This window comes from Panicum virgatum, chromosome 1K (genome assembly GCF_016808335.1).
Source record: "Panicum virgatum strain AP13 chromosome 1K, P.virgatum_v5, whole genome shotgun sequence".
NCBI lineage: Eukaryota > Viridiplantae > Streptophyta > Magnoliopsida > Poales > Poaceae > Panicum > Panicum virgatum.
In genome coordinates this window covers 55910728-55929153 of record NC_053136.1, presented here as the reverse complement: position 1 = coordinate 55929153, position 18426 = coordinate 55910728, and the positions used below count along the sequence as shown (strand labels likewise).

Below are 18426 nucleotides of genomic sequence, written 5' to 3'. Positions count from 1 at the left end.
GCAACAGAAGCATCAGCATCCGATTCCTTTCTTCCCCGACGTCTACGACATGCCGCCGTACTCACTAGGCGACCAAAGGAAGGATTGGGTGCTGACGCTGCCTGGAGATGAGTTTCTCTCCGTTGAATGCAAGTTATAAACGGCAGCAATTTTCCGCCGCAGTCAGTAGGAAGGAAGAGATGACCAAACCTAATTAATCCATGCATTCTATGTCTCCGGGAAGGATTTCTTCTTCCATCGGTAACGTGTACATCTGCCTAATCATAGCCTGCCTAATTGCACAAGATTTTTGCCAGCCAAGGCTGCTGAATGTCTGTCTGTACATGTATACCTACTAGTATGTGCAGATACTTACTGCATGTCACTCCTGTGTACATCAACAATAAGAACAAGAGGAAAAAACAAAGCACCAGTACTAGTATGTAACCCCTAAACTCCTCCCAGAAAGATTAACAATCGATCAGTTGAAGTGCAATCCCTAAAAAAAAGTATCTCAACTCTAGCACTCGCTAATCATGGCAAGGATCAGCAAAATCCCTTCCCCTTGGCTGCCGTCGCCGGCGTGGAGCAGCAATGGCTGCCATCACCTGGGGGCGATGGAGATGGAGATGTCGGTGGGGACACGGAACCTGGCCGCCCACTCCTGCGCCTCCAGGAAGAGCTTGGAGACCTTGGCGGCCACCCACGACATGTCCGGCCGCGCCAGGGGGTCCTTGGCCACGCACCGCAGCGCCAGCGCGGTGAGCGACTCCGCCGCGTCCACGGGGAACGAGTCCCTCAGCCTGCGGTCCACCCACCGGCGCATCCCCTCCCCGCCGCCCTCCGCCGCCGCGGCCTCTGCCGTCTCGATCAGCGACGTCCTCTCGTACTCGCCCGTGCCCCGGTTCACCATCTCGTACCGCACCGGCTCCTGCCCGGACACCAGCTCCAGCAGCACCACGCCCAGCGCGAACACGTCGGAGCACCGCGACGGCGGGCCGCCCGCCACCAGCTCCGGCGCCATGTACCCGCGCTTGCCCTCGATGCGCCTCCCGCGGCGGCCGCCGTCTTTCTGTTGGACCGGGAGCTCGCCGGCGAGGTCGGCGGCGCCGAAATGGGCGATCTTGGCGCGGGGGAGGGGCCCGTCGCCGCAGACGAGGACGGAGGACGCGCAGAGGCGGTTGTGGATGGTGTCCGCCTGGAGGTGGACGTAGTAGAGCGCGTCGCAGACGTCGGCGGCGAGCTGGAGGCGCGAGTGCCAGGTGGCGAGCGGGGTGAAGGAGGGGTTCTTGGGGTTCCGGAGCAGCGCGGAGAGCGGGGCGGCGTCGGGGACGAGCTCGTAGGCGAGGAAGAGCGTGGTGCGGTCGGGCGACGCGGCGGCGCCGAGGAGGCGCGCGATGGCGGCGTGGTGGCAGTGCCCGAGGACGGCGAGGCGCGCGGTGACCTCGCGCGGGTCGCGGCTGAGCGGGCGGCGGAAGACCGCGGCCGGGTGGCCCCGGAGGGAGCAGCGGAAGGAATTTGAGGAGGAGGGAGCGGCGGGAACGAGGCGGTGCGAGGAGGAGAATTTGGCGGTGGCGGTGGCGAGGTCGTTGAAGGTGAAGAGGAGCGGCAGCTCCGGGAGGGAATCGCGGAGCGCGGCGAGGGAGGCCGCGGAGGAGGAGGCGGTGGAGGAGGAGGTGGAGTAGGAGTAGGCAGCGGGGTAGGAGCTGGTGGCGGTCGTGCGCGGCGAGCGGTGGTTCCTCGGGGTGGCGGCGGCGGCGGCCGTGGTCGAGGAGGCGGTGGTGGCGATGGCGCTCTTGGATTTGCACATCCGGTTGGCCTTGGGCTTGGGGCCGACCATGGGGAGCGGCCGATCGACGCGGCCACCAACCGCCTGTCGCTCCCCCTGATGCAGCTGCTGTGTTGTCTTGTCGATCTCGATCTCGCGAGTAGAGGGGCGGTGATGAGAGAATAAAGCTTCCTCTTTTTTTTTTCTTCTCTGCAACGGATGGAGAAGGTCGGGAGGAAGGGGAACGGAGAGGCTGGATGGCTGGCTGGTCAAAGTCAGGTCAAACACCCCACTCCATAGGCTAATGCTAACAACATACGAGTAACTTGCTTGATGCAACCGATCCGGTTACCGCGGTAGCCGGTCCAACCGGTCCGGACCGTTTCCGGTTTGGGGCGGTTACAAACCGACCCAAATTCAAAATTCAAATTTGAATTTAAAAAAATAAAAAATTTCTAAAAATATTTCAAGTTGCGACGAATTTAATGGTGTCAAATTTTTTCAAATATTCGTTCATTTAGTATACTTTGCGGGCATTTGAAGATTAAACAAAAAAAGCATGCACACAAAAGTATACAAATACAATGTAAAACATATTATACATTATATTAATATAAAAGTAGTACAAAAGAGGGTTGGAGGGTTCATTTAGGCTAAAAACACGTTATACAGAAATTCAAATTTTGAACTAAAGTCGGTTTTTTGTTCAACGGACCAGTTTCCACTCAAATCGGACCGGTTTACCGGTCAAATCGGTGGAAACCGGTTGAACTAGCGTCTATAGTTTGAAATTTGAATTTTACCGGTTTCTGGTCAAACCGGTCCGGTTTACCGAAACCGGAGGCCGGCGGTTTCAGATGACCGGTCGGTAAAAAAAAACCCTGCAAGTACCTCATCACGAACTCGATTTTTCAAAAAAAAAAATTGGGTTCTTACAAATGCACACACACTTGTATTATGGGATTGTTTGACCGTTGCACAGTTTTCACTGACTATAGGGTACTCATTGTTAATACATAATTTAGGTCGATGTACTGGCTGCCTAGGGCTGTGCAGGGCAAGTGTTCTAGACGGAGGAATGCACGAACTGGTCTAGAGTTGCTTGGTGATGGATATCGATGATCAGGTCATAGAATACACACACGCGCGATCGAATTGAACTCCTTTTCTCATCTGTTTGTTGGTAAATTAGGACACCGTCTTTTCCCATGCAGTATGGATTATGGTGCTCGTGTGGGAAGCAAAAGTTCTTTTATTAGGTTGCTAAGAAATGGATTCATGAATGGTTCATGGTTTGTATCTACGGTTTGACATCGTATTAAAAATTAATTAATTCATTCCATCTTGATGAGTTTGTCAATCGCCATGCATGCCTTTATTTTAGAAAATTAGAATAGGACTCGTTAGTATGGCTGACTTTGACACGATCGAGTAATTAAAACCTGGTGCCTAAATAATCAAATTAAATAAATGGACTAATTAAAAAGGAAGAGAACAAATAAGTTAATTGTATGGTTATGCATGAGGGCGATGTGACTGTGACATCTGTCCAATTAATATTATCTATCTATCTAGAATTGCAGATAAAAAAGATCTTGCTTGCTTTGCATGGCTGCTTGGAGAGAAGGAATTGATGAAGCAGCCACTCGACATCGCGAACGAATCAAGCTGCTGATAGATGCGCTGCGCTGGCCACTCCATCATCAAGGACTTACCCGGTCTTCATTCGTCTCGTCTGGTACAAATACTCTAGTATTTACAAAGGGGGCAACTAACAAGTCAAGAGCCCAATAGCATACCGGTGTACTACGAGTCTCTTCTGCAAGGCTCCAGCTCCGGCTCCCTCGGCGGCTTGTGCTGAAGTTCTGCCAAACGTTTTGGAAGGTGGAGCGGCTCCATACCTAGATTGTGAGTTATAAATCGGCTTTGTCTGCGAGAAGGCGGAGCAGGTAGGTAGAGGTCCAAAATCAGCTCCGCCTGCTCCGCCACCGGCTCGCCTTTTTCTCACAAAGTGGAACCCTCCCAAACGGCCCCTATGTACGTACTAGCTTGGCAAGCATCTGGTTCGTTAGCAACGCATATCATCACCATCGCTGCTAGTACTAAGCCCAATATAATTGTAGCACTGCAAGGCCCATCAGAAAGCCCAGACAGAATCTAGGCCGCTCTCTTTCTTCCCCAACAATCCAAATCCATCCAATCACTCTGACCGCTAGCTTTCTTTCTTCCCCAACAATCTTCGGGAGGCTTCTTCCCTCCGCCGCCATGCCCGCCGCCCGCCTGCTCCCGCTGCTCAGACGCCGCCTCGCCACCACGATCTCCGACGCGCACGCTCCCTCCTCCCGAGGTACGCGGATCCCTCCCTCTTTCCCTCGGCTGCTGTGTTAAATTTTTCTTCTTAGCTGTGCTTTTATTCGGGGTTAGTGGTGCCTCGTGCTCCAGCGTCCTCCCCCATCCCCTAGCTAGCTGCAGGTTTATGCTTGCTTAGGTTGGCTGTGTGCGCCGTTAAGGTTTCGGTTTGGATTCGTGACTGGGTTTTGTGTGCCCATCATGTGTCCGTCCGTCCCCATGTTTAGTGCTAGTAGTAGTAGTAGTAGGCTTAAGGGTCCAACTAGTCTCCGCGGTTTATGCTTTCCACAAGGTAGGCAACCCCCTCTCCTGAAACGCAGTCCTCACTGCTCTCAACTGATGAACAGGAACAGAATACCAACACGACTGCTCCTTATGCTGAGGGATGGCTAGTACACTCCCCTATTGTTACTACTAGAGAACTACTACGGTATTATTACACTGCCTTTGCAAAAGACCTAATAACTGCTACTGACTCCCAAGTTGTGGTTGTGAGCACAACTGATCGATTGGCAGTTGCCGATTCAGCCTTCTTCTTCTTTTTTTTTTAAAGATGTTGAGTTACTGTTTCATCCTTGTGTGTAGTTACCATACCATAGCTCTGTTTCCTTCCAACTTTGAAATGCAGACGAGTTGAGTGCTGAACTGAGAGGTCGTGTCGTCGCAGGATTTTCGTTTCCTCCAACCACATCTGTGGGGCTAAGATCCCTCCTGACAGTTACCGAAGCAAGCACCAATGCATCCGACAACAATCCTTTGGACCAAGAGCAAGACAGCTCCAAAACTGACACCCCTCCAGCTTCAGCCCCTGCACCGGAGCCCAGCTTCAAGGTCAGAGATACCTCCAACCTGAAGATCTCGCCCAGGCATGACCTTGCCATGGTCTTCACATGCAAGGTCTGCGAGACAAGGTCAATGAAGATGGCCAGCCGGGATTCGTACGAGAATGGAGTTGTGGTTGCACGCTGTGGTGGCTGCAACAACCTCCACCTTATAGCAGATAGGCTAGGCTGGTTTGGGGAGCCAGGGAGCATTGAGGACTTCCTAGCAGGGAAAGGAGAGGAGGTGAAGAAAGGTTCAACAGATACTCTCAACTTCTCTCTCGACGACTTGGTTGGGTCTCAGGTCAGTTCAAAGGGGCCTTCTGAACAAAATTAGGCTTCTTCCTGATATGGCGGTAGCTTTTCGACCAGCAAGTACCTGTAGAGGCAACATTAGTATTAGGGAAGTCCCACAAATTTTGTTCAACTTCATGGCTTCTCATGTGTATCTCTCAAGCCCATCGAGTGCATGTCATTGTGATCTATTGCAGTGTAGCTGTTTTACTGAAAACTCATCCATGGGTTTTAAGCCCACATAAATGACTGGTGAATTTCTTGTGAAAACTACCTGCATTCTGATTCTGTACTGAGTTTTTTTAATCATTATTCATGTAATGTGGTGGTTAAATATGCTCTTACCACGAGCTTACAGATGATTGTTATGATCATTTTAGATTTATTATGTGCATTGATTTTAACTTGCCGTAGCCACATGGTAATGGAAATGTCTCCAGCACATTACTTTTCTGACCTCTTATAGAGGAGAAACCCCATTGGATATTATGGAGCGCAAGAGCTCGTCTTGAATTTGATGGGGAATCTGTATTTCCATCCATCATGCAAAGAATATACACCCATATTGCCAATAAATGTTCTCCACTGTGGCAGCCCAAGCTGGCACGGCAACGCAAGATGTTATAGTTTCCTAGTTATCCGCCGTACTTGCACTGAATTTGCATATCAAATGTACATTGGAGGTGAACAAGTGAGGTTGCAGCTAGTCTGGATCTCCTCATCTAGATTAACCTGGGACTGTATGTACCAACAAGAGGGACTCATATCTAATCTACAATCCTATTAGTATCACACTGCTGGAATTAATGAAATGAATCCTTGCCTTGCATTGTTAGTGCTTCTGGAAGGTGACCAACAAGAAGAATGCTACGCAGCGGAAGACTATCCCGTTAGCAATGAGGACGCCTATACAGAGGATCTCGTGCTCGATGTTGTAGCCGCTCCTGACCAGCGAGCCACACCGTGTTATTAGCCACACCCCGGAATAGCTGCAACCACAAACACAAACACAACAAGATATATATATTGGCTACTTGAAATCTCAACTCATTTTATATAATTATATATATAATAATGTAACGACGTACGTACTTCTGAGCATTTGCAATGACAAACGCTTCCAGAGCCCACTTTGTGTAGCACAAATCGGCGAAGATGGTGTTCTTCTGCTGCGTTGCTATCAGGGTCAAGACAACTGGGAGCAGTGCAGACCACTGCAAGCAAGCACGCGTGCATTGTCAGGACATGTAGCCCGGCTCGATCGAGGCGGACACTGGAGTGACTACTCACCAGCTGCGCCGAGCTTGGCTGGAAGAAGATGGCGAAGGTGTAGCCCATGCCGGTGACGCAGTAGACGAGCGCGAGGAGGACGACGTAGTTCTCCCAGATGGAGGACCTGGGGTTGTTGAAGAAGTAGAACATGGAGAGGTAGACGATGGGCTTGACGACGGTGTTGAAGTGGTCTATGGTGTCCTTGGACATGAAGTAGGCCAGGGAGCTCATCCCGGCTGCTCGCTCCCTCCAGTAGTTGATCTTGTCAAGGGTGAAGGACCGCAGGGCTCCAATCTTGCACAGCAGGGCTGCATGCATGTATTATATTATATTAGCAGGGCTAGAGCTAGTTACTGGCATCCAAAACACAAGACAACCATGTATGAGGCATTGCATACTTACAGACTGCGATGACAGTGTACGTGTATCCCAGCGCTCCAAACGTCTCGTCGCTCACTTTGGCCAGTGTTCCCAGGCATATCCCGGCAAGACACAGTATCAAGTAGTCCACTCCTTGTATCCTCGCTTCCCGGAGCCTCTGCTTCCCGCACCTGGAGAGTGCCAATCAAGTTCAGTTCAGAAAGGCAGGAGTATTGCGGTTGGACAGGTTGGGACAAGGAGAGCCGCCCGGCCTTACCTTCCCAGGAAGTACCTGTACTGCCTTAGAATGCCAGGAGTATTGCGGTTGGACAGGTCCTGGCAAGTCTTGTTGTAATCATACTCATCCTTCTTCTGCACTAGGATATCTTTGACATTGCCCAGGAGCACTGAAACAATGGATGGCCCAGCATCGTCGTGGCTCGAAGCGTGCCCGGTGCTCCCTCTGGATGACGATTCTGAATCTGAATTGCTCTGCAGCATGTCCCGTGGAACATCGTAGCCGTTGTGCACCATCCATCTGATGGGCAGGTCCTTGACGCTCACGCCTGGGTTCAGGTTGGGCTTCGCAATGCCCTCCAGGATGTCGATGTAGTAGTCCGGCGGGTTCACGCGCTCCGGGACAACGATGCCCAGCCCTGCGAAGTACTCCTCCACCTTCTTCACTGGCCCGTGGTACACCGTCATGCCCCCTTTGGCCAGAAGTATCAGATCATCAAACATTCTGTACAGCGTGTAACTGAAACAGCACACCAGCCATTGGTTATTAGTTGTTACATCATCCAACATTATTTGTTGGTCGAGATTTCGAAGCAAGTTTGCCCGCCAACCTGGGCTGATGAACAACCATGGAGATGTTGACACCTTCAAGAGCTTCGCGGCGAAGTGCTCGGAGCAGAAGCAGGGAGGAGGCGCTGTCCAGACCAGACGTCGGCTCGTCCAAGATCAGCACCGAGGGCTCCATCACCATCTCCAGGCCGACATTGACTCGCTTGCGCTGCCCGCCGGAGATGCCGCGCTGCTCCACTGTCCCAACCAGAGAATCCCGAATGGCCTGCAACCCCAGGGACTCGATCACCCTCTCCACGACGAGGACCTTGTCAGCCTTGGACATGTCTGCTGACAGCCTGAAACGTACGCACATGTAGATTCACTAGCTGGGAAAATATATATTAGAGAAAGGGGAAAAAAATACGCACGACGACGTACCTGCATCTTGCGTTGAACCAGAGGTTTTCTTCGACGGTTAGGTTCCCGTGGACGATGTCATCTTGGGGAACAAAGCCGATGATCTTCTTGTAGCCACGGATGGGTTCAATTTTACCATTTATAAGCACGAACCCCGATGTCTCGCACCCGGTTGCCTTCCCGGCAATGGCGCTCAGGAACGTTGTTTTCCCTGCACCGGACGGGCCCATGACGGCAGCTACGCGGCCAGGCGAGAGCCTTCCCGACACGGACCACAGGAGCTTCTTCTTGCTGCCCTTGAGCGAGAGAGTGAGGTCCTTGAAGGCGATCTCGATGGCTGGTCTGGCGCTGACGTCGTGGCCCTTGGCCATGGATATCACCCCCGAGAAGGTCATGTTGTGGTTCTCCTGCTGCATCGCCTTCTCCTTCTCGATCTGGCCGTAGGCGTACTTGAAGATCTGGCTCCGCGTGTGCATCTGCTTCCCCGTGGGCTTCTTCAGAGCCTTGTCCCCCACCTCCACGTTGAATCCTTCGTCGCTGTCCGGGTTGTCCTCGAGCGAGCGCACCATGTCGGTGAGGTTGCTCTTCTTTCCGCCGGCGTCCCCCACCTTGGAGGGTCCTGACGACGACGACTGTGCCTGGCCGGACTTGTGCTGCTTGTTGCGCGAGAAGGTGCGGGAGAGTTGCGACTGCAAGCCGACGCCCGCCTTCTTGGCGACATCTTTGGCCGATTTCCATCTCTCTCGAGCTTGTGCGGTCTCTCTGGCGTGCCTCGCAGCGGCCTCTCGGGATTTGGCTTGCCTCTTCTCACGGTTGGTCAGGATTTGACCGGAGAAGTTGTAGATGATCAGGAGGACTAAACAGGAAGCAACCTTCATTCACATAGATACGTGTACAGAAACAAATTAATTAATTAATTAAAAAGGATAATAATGGACGATGTATAGTAGCTAGCAGCAGCACTGCAGGAGAGATAATAATGTAGTATATGTTACCACAAGCAGCGCGCCAAATATAGTGATGTCCTGGGTGGCAGAGTTGGGCGGGCAAGAGCTCTTCTTGTAGCATCCTGCAGTAAGAGCAGACGGAATTTTAGCGAAATAGTACTTGAGATGATCAAGGCTCCAAACTTTGTGAATAAGCCAATAAGGCTGGGCGGCTTACTTGTCTGTGAGGTTGACCCCTTCCTGCAATAGTACCTGAAAAGAAATGCACATTCATGCATGCATTTAGCGAAATAAAGAGATATCGATCTGTCACATGAACAGAACCTAAAAAATTGCTTCCTAAAAGGAATGTGTATACATGCAACGGATCAATATATAATAATAATAGAGGTGGGAATTAAACAAGCAACATTATTAATTAGCAGATAGATAGGATTACCCACTACTACAAGGGAGTTTCTGTATGGTGCTGGGGCAGTAGAATCCAGGTGGGCAGAAGATATCATCGGTTGTGACCACATCTGCCCAAATGTCAGCGGCACCGCAGGTATGATTGGGGTTCCCAGGAGGCGGCTGATAGTTGTATCTGCGATGCGATGCGATGCATTATACATTTATACTGTACGTATGTGAGATCGAGTACTCATACGACGATACTCTGTACTTACGGGTCACAGATGCCTGTAGAAACGTTGAGGTCGGACCTTGGACAGTAGGCACCCAGAGGGCAAGCTGCATATGCAATATATTGTATTATTATTATTATTATTATTATTATTATTATTATTATTATTATTATTATTATTATTATTATTATTATTATATGAAAAAACAAGTAATAATAACTAAATAAGAGAGAATAATGCACGCATACGGATCATGCAGGTTAGGCCATGTGGGCAAAAGAATCCCGGGCAGCAGGACTGGCACTTGAGGGCCCTGTAGGGGATGTCCTTTGCGTTCTGGAGGTCGATCTTCTGGTCGTCCCCGGCCCTGCACGCCCACCCGGGCTCGCACCCGTCGATCCACGACGAGAAGTTGCAGTTGAGGTTGGGCCTCACGTAGTTGGTCTCCCCGTTGTCGCCGCTCTCCAGCAAGCTCTCGAAGTAGAACCTCATCTCAGCCGCCGTGCAGATGCGCTGCTGAAGGTCCCCTGTTCAGTTCATCATCATTCAATCATCATCAGTTGCTTGCCAGCAGGCAAGATGCATGCCAATAAGAATCCCTTTTCTTTCTTTTCATCAAAATGACAATTCAGAATGCAGAGAGATAAAGCATGCATGCATGCAGCAGCAGCCAAACTTAATTGGATTATTGCACATGATACCCTTGGTCTCCTTCATGCAATTTGTTAGGAAGGTGGTGTCCTTGGAGAAATCGAAGGCCTTATTCCACTCCGTCTCCCTGCATGCACCAACATCATCATCATCATGTCATGGGGACCATATAATTAATATTGATTAATCAAAACAGGAATTTAATCCTACGTGTCCTTGATGCAGTAGTCGAGCTGCTTGCCGATGCTCCTGGCGAATGATGACGTGAGCGCCTTGAGGCGGTTGTTCATGGCCCCCGCCACGATGGGGCTCCCCGCGATGAGCTGGGCGCCCTTGTCCCCCCCGGAGGCGTCGTCGTAGTCTCCGGTGGCGGCCTCCGCCAGCGACACCCGCGGGGACGACATGCTGCTGCTGTCGTCTATGCCGACGACGAAGGTGACGCTGGCGCGGGCGGCGGCCGCGGCAGACGAGAGGAGCAGCAGCTGCATGGCCGCCACCCAGGCCATGGTCGTCCTCCTGCTTCTTGTCAGTGCCGGCGTCGTCGTCGGTCGTCGGAGCGGTGGTGACTGGTGGATCGAAGCGGACGGGACGGGGCGGCGGTGCTACGCCATGCGCGCGCGGAGCCGCATGAGAGGATCGGAAGAGGGCGTGGTGGTGGCTAGCTGGTGATGGTGGCCGGCGAGGAGAAATAATAGGCGGGAGAAGAGGAGGAGAAACAGAAACAGAAACAGGTGGTGGGTGCATGGCCTACCGCCCTACCGGAGGGGCTCATCCAACGGCCAGCCAGGATCGGCTTGTTGACACGTGGGCGTGTGGATTCGCCTCGAATGGACCCCGCCCGGGTTCATTCATGGCCCAGAGAAGAAGGCCCTCGCGGGATGGAAGTTGGGCCGCGGCCCAGCAGTTCTACTAGTACAGGATGATGGGCCCCACACGTCGCTGGTGGTGGGCTCGCACGCCGACCTCTCTCTGTCCTTTCTTTCCTTGTCCTGCAGCAACAGGCATGCGAGTCAAAGTCTTGGTCCAAGTCTTGTGTTTGGGCCCACCCCGCTCCATGGTCTTGACATTCGGCCCCGTCCAACCAACCAACCGGCGGTGGGCCCGCCCGATCAAACATTGCGACACCGCTCGCTGCCTCCCTCCTTCAATGATGCCATGTCATGCCATGCCTCCACGACGGAAATAAATGTCGTCTAATCCCAGTGCAAATTTTAATGGAGAAAAAAAAGGAATGAGTTTCATCACAATAAAATTGTATATACGCTACAGTATATTCAAGCCATGCAACTTATTCAAATTTCCGTAGATGGCTATAGAGTTTTATTTCATACGACTGGATTGCGCTCAATCACATGTCTCACAATTAAATGCTACGAATAATCCATAAAATTATGAAATGAAATTTGCATTGGGAGATCTTGTTTCATTCGTGAACTCAAATGTACTTAGATGATATGACAAACAAGCATGCTCCCTTCATTATAAAATATAAGATATTTTGATTTATTATAAATTAAACTTAATTTACAGTAATTATAATAGTATAATAAACTAGCTTCTTATGGCTAAGACAATCAACGTTCCTTTGGAAGGCCGATGGATGAGAAGGTACCTTTCGTTGGCAAATTAAAGAGTAGTAACAATTAAGCTAAGCTACCGGGGCAGCCGGCGACTTGTCCCGCGCCGGTGGTGGCGCGACACTGTCTCATCACGCAACTAGACCCAAATGAACTATACAGGGACATCAGCAATGGAACAGGACTATGCTATGAGAGTGTAAAAAAATAAATAATATTTGACTACCGATAAGAGATTTTATTTAATTTCTAGCACCTTTTTATAATGACACGTACTCCTATTTATAAAAGCTATGATATATCTATTGCATCTGGATACAGGTAGTATTTCTAATAGGATTATTTTGCTGCGATCGCATATTTTGTGGGTATATACAGGTCTAATGTCAGAAGATGGTTGGATCTATACTGGATTAGTAGCCAGGTGCACAAGCTTTGAAGAACGTGGCAAAGACGTTCTTAGTTGGGGGGCAGTTGGTTAATTCCTGACCCCAAACAAGCCTCTTCCTTCCTTCTCTTTCTTTTCTCACCAAACCGGGAAAAGGGTAGGCAGGCTTCACACAGGACAGGAACATGCCAAAAGGAGTGACACCACGACACTGCCGTCTCGTGCCGCGCGGACCCTGCAATAAATTGTCGCGTGTTCCCTCCGATGATCCGTCCATCTTCTTCCCCCTCCCCTCGTGCTCCCGTCACCACCTCTTCCCCCTCCCTCAAGTCCCAACCCCCCGTCCCGTCTCAATCACTTCACAAGTGAATGAGACGACCAGGAGGAATTCTTCTTCCTCCCTCATCGTCTCCTCGTCTTCTCACGAGCGTTTCGCGGACCAAGCGAAGAAAATTCGGCCGCAGTCAAATACTGTTAATAAGGTCTATAATAATACTAAAAGAAGCAGTCTTTGCTTCGCAGTTTCTTGGTTGGTGACCCAGCACCAGCGGAGGAGGAGCGGGGGAGAAAAAAATATCAGCCGAGCTCCCAACTTTGACGCTGCCGCCGCCGCCGCCGCCGTGCTCGCTGCGTAGTCCCGCAGCCTTCTCTTCCCCCGTCTCCTCCCGGATCGGAGCTCCCCTCCCCGGGACACCGCTGGCCGCCTCCCCTTGGATCAGCTCCGCCTCCGTAAGATAGGCGAGGTTTGTTGATAGTGGCCTTCAATTCATGTCTTTGTGCTCAAGCTTGCGTGCATCTTATTAGGTACGCTTCGTCCTGCCCTTTCTATTTCTCACCGGTCTCTACCAAGCTTAAGTAGAGGTTTGGTACAGTTAAGGTTGGTATCAAGCTAAGATTTGATAGAGTTTCTGGTTGGTACTACGCAGAGGTTGCTTTATGTATAGTTCCAGGTTTATTGAGGTTGATTTACACTATTTTGTTAGCTGTTACAACTGCATAATTCTTGCACAAAAATTTTGGTATTTCAGTTGAAAGGCATGATTTTTAGCCCTGCCTTCTCTGAAGTTTAGGTTTGTTGTGGCAATTCTGTAGCATTCTTTTCATGAGATGCTTGTGCCCTAGCTACTTAAGTTCAGAATCCGTGAAGTCCTCACTTCAGCTTCCATTCAATTATGAATTACTTACTAATCATGTGAATTTGCCTCCACTTGCTGCACCTAACAAATTCCTCCAAGGTAGAATGTTTACCGTTTGAAAAAAAAATCAGAACTTTCTTAGACCACAACAGTTGGCTGCCAAAACATTATATGGCAGGATCCCAGTTCGGTACTCAGCAGCTTTTCTGACTCCATTGCTTGATTTGTATTTGTATTTTGTGGGTTAAAGCACGAATTCCTCCCTAACTGCTTCCCTAATTAGGTCCTGCTACATTGCAGCAATGAGGTGCCTGCCTTTCTTGCATGGAGAGGTCAAAGAGGAGGATCCTGTCACCATGTCTGCATCTGTACGGTCCATCAGCACAACATCAACGGACCGTGATGTCCGCTCCGGTTCAGACTTCACCTCCTTGAATGTATCCGACATGAGCGCCGAGTCAATAAGGAGGACACAGTACCCCAGCTTCACTGACCGGCCGTCTAACTTGAGGGTGTTCTCCTTCTCTGAATTGAAGAGTGCCACGCGCAACTTCAGCCGGTCACTCATGGTTGGCGAGGGTGGCTTTGGCTGTGTGTACAGGGGCATCATCAAGACATCTGACGAACCTAGTGAACGAATTGAGATTGCTGTTAAGCAGTTGAATCGTAAAGGACTTCAGGCAAGTTTTCTCACTAGCTCGTGAGTCTCTACCATTTAAAAGTAGGACGCTAGTCTGGTTGTTGTTGTCGCTGGTCTGTAGAAGGTCTAAGAGCAGTCATATTGGAAATAGTTCTGAATTGTCAAACTCGGGACATCAGAAATAAACATGGATTTATGGTACACAAATACTGGTCTAAACTAGTATTTGAAAAGGACTAGTATATAAACATCCAGTGATTCAGATTAATTGTATACTACTGGAAAGTTCAGTAGCATATAGGTAGTATATGTGAGTAGTATAGGTAGTATAAGGGTATTATGGGGAAAAATATAATAATATCAAGATTCATTTTTTTAGACTATCTTTCCAACTTCATATCTTCATTTTCATTTATAACTGAAAATAATTACAAAAATATGTCTATTAATGAAGGGTCAGATCTCCTCTATACTATATACCACTAAGTGGTGGTATTGTGCGCCATAAAAAACCTCAAATTTCAGAGCCATCATTTCTCCAGAAAAGAAACTGTTCAGTAGGTTCACCGGCATCAGGGAATGCACATACTGTCCTACGTACGGTGAATTGGTGATAACTAGTTCCGCCATATAGAAAACATTAGTAGACTTAATATACAAGCCAAGCATAGCTTGAAATCCTTTAATCCCGCTTGCTTGATGAGTCATTTTGAAGTCAGTACACTAGAATCTGGATCTAGCTAGCTGTATTGATTCTAATAAAGTATTATCTTCCTTCAGGGGCAGAAGGAGTGGTTAACAGAGATGAATGTGCTTGGAATTGTTGACCATCCGAACCTAGTTAAACTAATAGGCTACTGTGCTGATGATGATGAGCGGGGAGTACAACGCCTTCTAGTGTACGAATATATGCCTAATGGAAGTGTGGACGATCACTTGTCAAGTAGGTCAACTTCAACTCTATCATGGCCTATGAGACTGAAAGTAGCTCTTGATTCTGCCCGGGGACTGAAGTATCTGCATGAAGAAATGGAATTCCAGGTAACTCAACTCATTTGCTTTCTGATGATTGGAGCCCATAACACTTGTATGACCTGAAACATTTGCATCCCTCCTAATCTGCATCTTGCAGAACGAATGATGAAATGTCAAAGTTACAGTATGTTTTAGCTGTTTCAGTAAGTTATACCTGTCCTGCTAAATTTAAGATATGCAATGCAGGTCATTTTTCGAGATCTGAAAACATCTAACATTCTGTTGGATGAGAACTGGAACGCCAAATTGTCAGACTTTGGTTTGGCTAGGCATGGACCAACGGAAGGTCTGACCCATGTCTCCACAGCGGTATGCACCTTTATAAGCCAAAAGTTACTGTTTACATTAAAGTTTTTTTGATTCAATATCCTTTTGGTAAGTAGGTACTAGTATTCTTCTGACAGTATTCAACTGGCACAATGTGTTATGACTTGAATAGAATAGAGTTATGATGCTGAAGAATAGGAAACTATTAAGCTCTTTTATGTACTTCTGTAGTATTCTTCATCCTTTTATGCAGGGGTGGAGTCACGGGGGGGGGGGGGGGCGTGCAGGGGCCTGGCCCCCCTAATGCTCCTGTAGCACCACTAGTACTCTGGACTCCCTAATGAAATGTGCTAATCACCAACATTAGCTTATATTGTCGCTACACCCCTGCTGTTATGGCGATGAATTTGAATACTGTTGCTCCACCTCCAGTGACTGAATTATTTTTGCTTACTTCTTGCATTAGTAAGGAAACACTCTAGCCTACCCCAACTTGTTTGGGACTAAAAGGCTTTATTTTTGCTCTATTACGCTAACACTCGAACTAGTAACCTCTTAATGCATATATCTAGTTTCTGAAGCAGACATGAAGAACAGAGCCAAAACTTTTGAGAATGGGAACTCAAGTAATAGAATGGTGTGGCTTCATCAAAACTTTAAGAAGTAGTAATTTCATTTCTCAAGCAGCTTCAGAATATAGCATATTGTAGCCAAATTACAAGAGCAAGAAAAAAGTTGCCTATTTTTGCATGGGTTGGTGCTATCAGTCCGTGTGTGCACCCTGTGGTTCATTTATGGTCGTGCTCCTGCGTGGGCAACTTGGTGTTTTTGATCACCTCTTGTATTTTTTTCTTTTGTTATCCTGCTTTCCTTCTAATAAAATTTCACGGCAAAATTCTTGCCGTCATTTTTTTTGGGGGTGGGGGGAAGGGGGGTGATAAAGAAGTACTAGAGTTTTGATGTAAACCGTGTATGCGAAGTTGCCGACTACCGTAACAAACAATTCAACTGAGGACTTTCAGGGTTCACACTGTTTGATGGTTCTGTCTTGTTCTTGCCATCTAATTTAATTCCTACAACAAACATTCTGGTCTTAAGATCCATCTCAACTATCATCTTTTGTTCTTATGGTCCAATTTTAACAGGTAGTTGGAACTCTAGGGTATGCAGCGCCTGAGTACATGCAAACTGGACGCCTCACTGCAAAGAGTGATATATGGAGCTATGGCGTTTTGCTGTACGAGCTCATCACCGGCCGCCGGCCCATTGACCGGAACCGGCCAAAGAGCGAGCAGAAGCTCCTGGATTGGGTGAAGCCATACATCGCGGACAAGAAGCGGTTCCCCATCATCATTGACCCGAGGCTGGAGGGGCGCTACAACCTCAAGTCCATGACAAAGCTGGCCAGCGTGGCGAACCGCTGCCTGGTCCGGATGCCAAAGTCTCGGCCAAAGATGAGCGAGGTGTACGAGATGGTCCAGAAGATCGTCGACAGCATCGAGACTGGCCCACCGCAGCCGCCTCTGCACTACCATGGCTCAGTCTCAGAGCCAGGTGCGAAGCGGACCAAGAAAGGATCCCTGAAGAGAAGGCTCCAGGAGTTCAAATTCGGTTGCCGGAATATCGTGTGGCGGGGCTGGAAGCCTGAGATGGTAAACACCTTCTGAGACACCGTAGGCTCCTTGCTGTAAGTATAGCTGTGCATAGGGATGAGGGTTGTTCCTCTGTGTGTTCCCCATTCGGGTGAGTTGAAACCTGTGTGATACGCCTGGTTCTGACCAACACAGTGCGTGAGCTGCAAGATGGTGATGGATTAGCCAGGCCCCCTTGTGTTTTCAGTGCAGTGCCGGGTGTTTCCCACTTACGAACTGCTTTGTTTCTGCAGTGGAATTCCTGGCCTTTCCTTCTGTTATGAAGTCGGGGTTCTGATTCAGCACAAGGATTGTTTCTGCAAAAGTGATGAAAAGAAACTGCTAGTAATTCCCTTGTAGAGAGGAAAAAGGTTGCAGGAAACGGTTCAGATTCAGGGGAGAATCTGAATGGATTGCGGCCGGCCAATCCGAAAGGACCGGCGCCTTATCTTGAGCTCAGCTTCAGAACGATCTGATCTGAGGATGGCCGGCGGTGGACGCCAACCATTCTTTTGTGTGAGATAAGACTCAGCTGCGGCGGATGGAAAGTGACTGCTGCTTTGCCCAACTGGGAGGCATAGATGGAGGATGGGCGTCGTCAGGAAACTAGCTGAATCCGGTGTAGGTTCTCCGGGAGATGATCCGAATTTTTTTTTTGATGGGGGAGATGATCCGATTTGATGCGCAAAGCGTCGTGCGATCGTCTAATCGTGTGGTGACATGCCGTAGAATTGTGGCCGCGAAAAACTACTGCTCTGTACAGTACAGTAGATTAGGGTGAAAGTGCTGTGACTGGAAGTGAGGCATCAGGATTCAGGATGAGGCATCACCTTGTGCGGTTGTTTGTTGCTGCTGATTTGGTGTGGTGGGCAGCGATTGCAGGGCTCCTTTCAGCGTTGACGACAATTCTGATTCGTAGCCGGGGCTCGCGTGTCGAAATGTAACTCTCTTTTTTTTTGATGAAAAAAAAGGAAGTCGAAATGCAACTGGTGGTATTGTTTCATTTCCATTCAGCCGGCGGCAAAGAATTCAGATTTCCTCGGCGCGCGCTTGTTGGATTGCAAGGAAAAGGAGCCAAGTTTCCAAGTTTGTTTGCACATCACATGGTGTGTGGCCACAGGCCTTTGATTTGTCACCCCTTGTAGTTACAGGCAGGCATCAAAGATTCCAGCTTTCTGGATGGAGCGAATTGGCGCTGCAGCCTTTGCGCGAAAAAGAGGGGCAGGATCTGTTGAGGAGGAGAAGGAAGGGAACCAAACCAAACCTGCTGTCCCACCCAAATGACCCCCAATGACCCAATGCAGGGAAAGACTGCTGGTGTAATCCAAATCCAGTGCAGTGGGGGAATAATGGAATTTCTGCACAGTGCTGTTCTGTTCGTGCTGCAAACACATGACATGTTAGGCAGCAGCAGCAAGCGCTCGTTTGTGTCTCTGACCAGACCCCCGATAAGAAATGAATGAAATGAACCGAAATGAG

At 49.3% G+C, this 18426-nt stretch overlaps 4 protein-coding genes across 7 annotated transcripts; 2 read left to right on the top strand and 2 right to left on the bottom strand.

Moving 5' to 3' along the window:
* Nucleotides 1–180: 180 nt before the first annotated feature.
* On the bottom strand, nt 181–2205 carry LOC120646863 (lysM domain receptor-like kinase 3). Its single transcript, XM_039923365.1, has one exon. The coding sequence runs from the start codon at nt 1817–1819 to the stop codon at nt 584–586; it is 1236 nt and encodes a 411-aa protein (XP_039779299.1). The 5' UTR covers nt 1820–2205; the 3' UTR covers nt 181–583.
* A 1701-nt stretch (nt 2206–3906) lies between these two features.
* On the top strand, nt 3907–5520 carry LOC120646852. Of its 2 annotated transcripts, none has more exons than XM_039923347.1 (2): nt 3907–4094; nt 4725–5520. In XM_039923347.1, the coding sequence occupies exons 1-2, from the start codon at nt 4013–4015 to the stop codon at nt 5252–5254; spliced, it is 612 nt and encodes a 203-aa protein (XP_039779281.1). In that variant the 5' UTR covers nt 3907–4012; the 3' UTR covers nt 5255–5520. The 2 variants fall into 2 exon arrangements, with proteins under 2 accessions (XP_039779281.1, XP_039779288.1); XM_039923354.1 differs by having other exon boundaries at nt 3922–4094; nt 4764–5520.
* A 92-nt stretch (nt 5521–5612) lies between these two features.
* On the bottom strand, nt 5613–10981 carry LOC120646842 (ABC transporter G family member 28-like). The gene is made up of 14 exons (XM_039923335.1): nt 10484–10981; nt 10324–10400; nt 9871–10149; nt 9665–9728; nt 9436–9582; nt 9214–9248; nt 9045–9118; nt 8071–8921; nt 7692–7988; nt 7121–7600; nt 6886–7034; nt 6502–6791; nt 6304–6425; nt 5613–6200 (listed from the first exon to the last, which is right to left on the bottom strand). The coding sequence occupies exons 1-14, from the start codon at nt 10777–10779 to the stop codon at nt 6044–6046; spliced, it is 3318 nt and encodes a 1105-aa protein (XP_039779269.1). The 5' UTR covers nt 10780–10981; the 3' UTR covers nt 5613–6043.
* A 1531-nt stretch (nt 10982–12512) lies between these two features.
* On the top strand, nt 12513–17252 carry LOC120646821 (serine/threonine-protein kinase PCRK1-like). Of its 3 annotated transcripts, none has more exons than XM_039923311.1 (5): nt 12513–12981; nt 13675–14054; nt 14795–15055; nt 15236–15358; nt 16462–17252. In XM_039923311.1, the coding sequence occupies exons 2-5, from the start codon at nt 13677–13679 to the stop codon at nt 16981–16983; spliced, it is 1284 nt and encodes a 427-aa protein (XP_039779245.1). In that variant the 5' UTR covers nt 12513–12981; nt 13675–13676; the 3' UTR covers nt 16984–17252. The 3 variants fall into 3 exon arrangements, with proteins under 3 accessions (XP_039779245.1, XP_039779253.1, XP_039779259.1); XM_039923319.1 differs by having other exon boundaries at nt 12519–12981; nt 13658–14054; XM_039923325.1 differs by lacking the exon at nt 12513–12981 and adding an exon at nt 13028–13042.
* Nucleotides 17253–18426: the final 1174 nt, after the last annotated feature.

Excerpts from the sequence above, each read along its gene's own strand:
- LOC120646863 (XM_039923365.1), bottom strand. The coding sequence starts at position 1,819 with ATGGTCGGCCCCAAGCCCAAGGCCAACCGGATGTGCAAATCCAAGAGC.
- LOC120646821 (XM_039923311.1), top strand. The coding sequence starts at position 13,677 with ATGAGGTGCCTGCCTTTCTTGCATGGAGAGGTCAAAGAGGAGGATCCT. Across the intron at positions 14,055-14,794 it reads TGAATCGTAAAGGACTTCAG|GGGCAGAAGGAGTGGTTAAC; the intron begins GCAAGTTTTCTC and ends ATCTTCCTTCAG. Across the intron at positions 15,359-16,461 it reads TGACCCATGTCTCCACAGCG|GTAGTTGGAACTCTAGGGTA; the intron begins GTATGCACCTTT and ends CAATTTTAACAG.
- LOC120646842 (XM_039923335.1), bottom strand. The coding sequence starts at position 10,779 with ATGGCCTGGGTGGCGGCCATGCAGCTGCTGCTCCTCTCGTCTGCCGCG. Across the intron at positions 6,792-6,885 it reads GTACACTGTCATCGCAGTCT|CCCTGCTGTGCAAGATTGGA; the intron begins GTAAGTATGCAA and ends ACATGCATGCAG. Across the intron at positions 6,426-6,501 it reads AGCCAAGCTCGGCGCAGCTG|TGGTCTGCACTGCTCCCAGT; the intron begins GTGAGTAGTCAC and ends GCTTGCTTGCAG.
- LOC120646852 (XM_039923347.1), top strand. The coding sequence starts at position 4,013 with ATGCCCGCCGCCCGCCTGCTCCCGCTGCTCAGACGCCGCCTCGCCACC. Across the intron at positions 4,095-4,724 it reads GCACGCTCCCTCCTCCCGAG|ACGAGTTGAGTGCTGAACTG; the intron begins GTACGCGGATCC and ends TTTGAAATGCAG.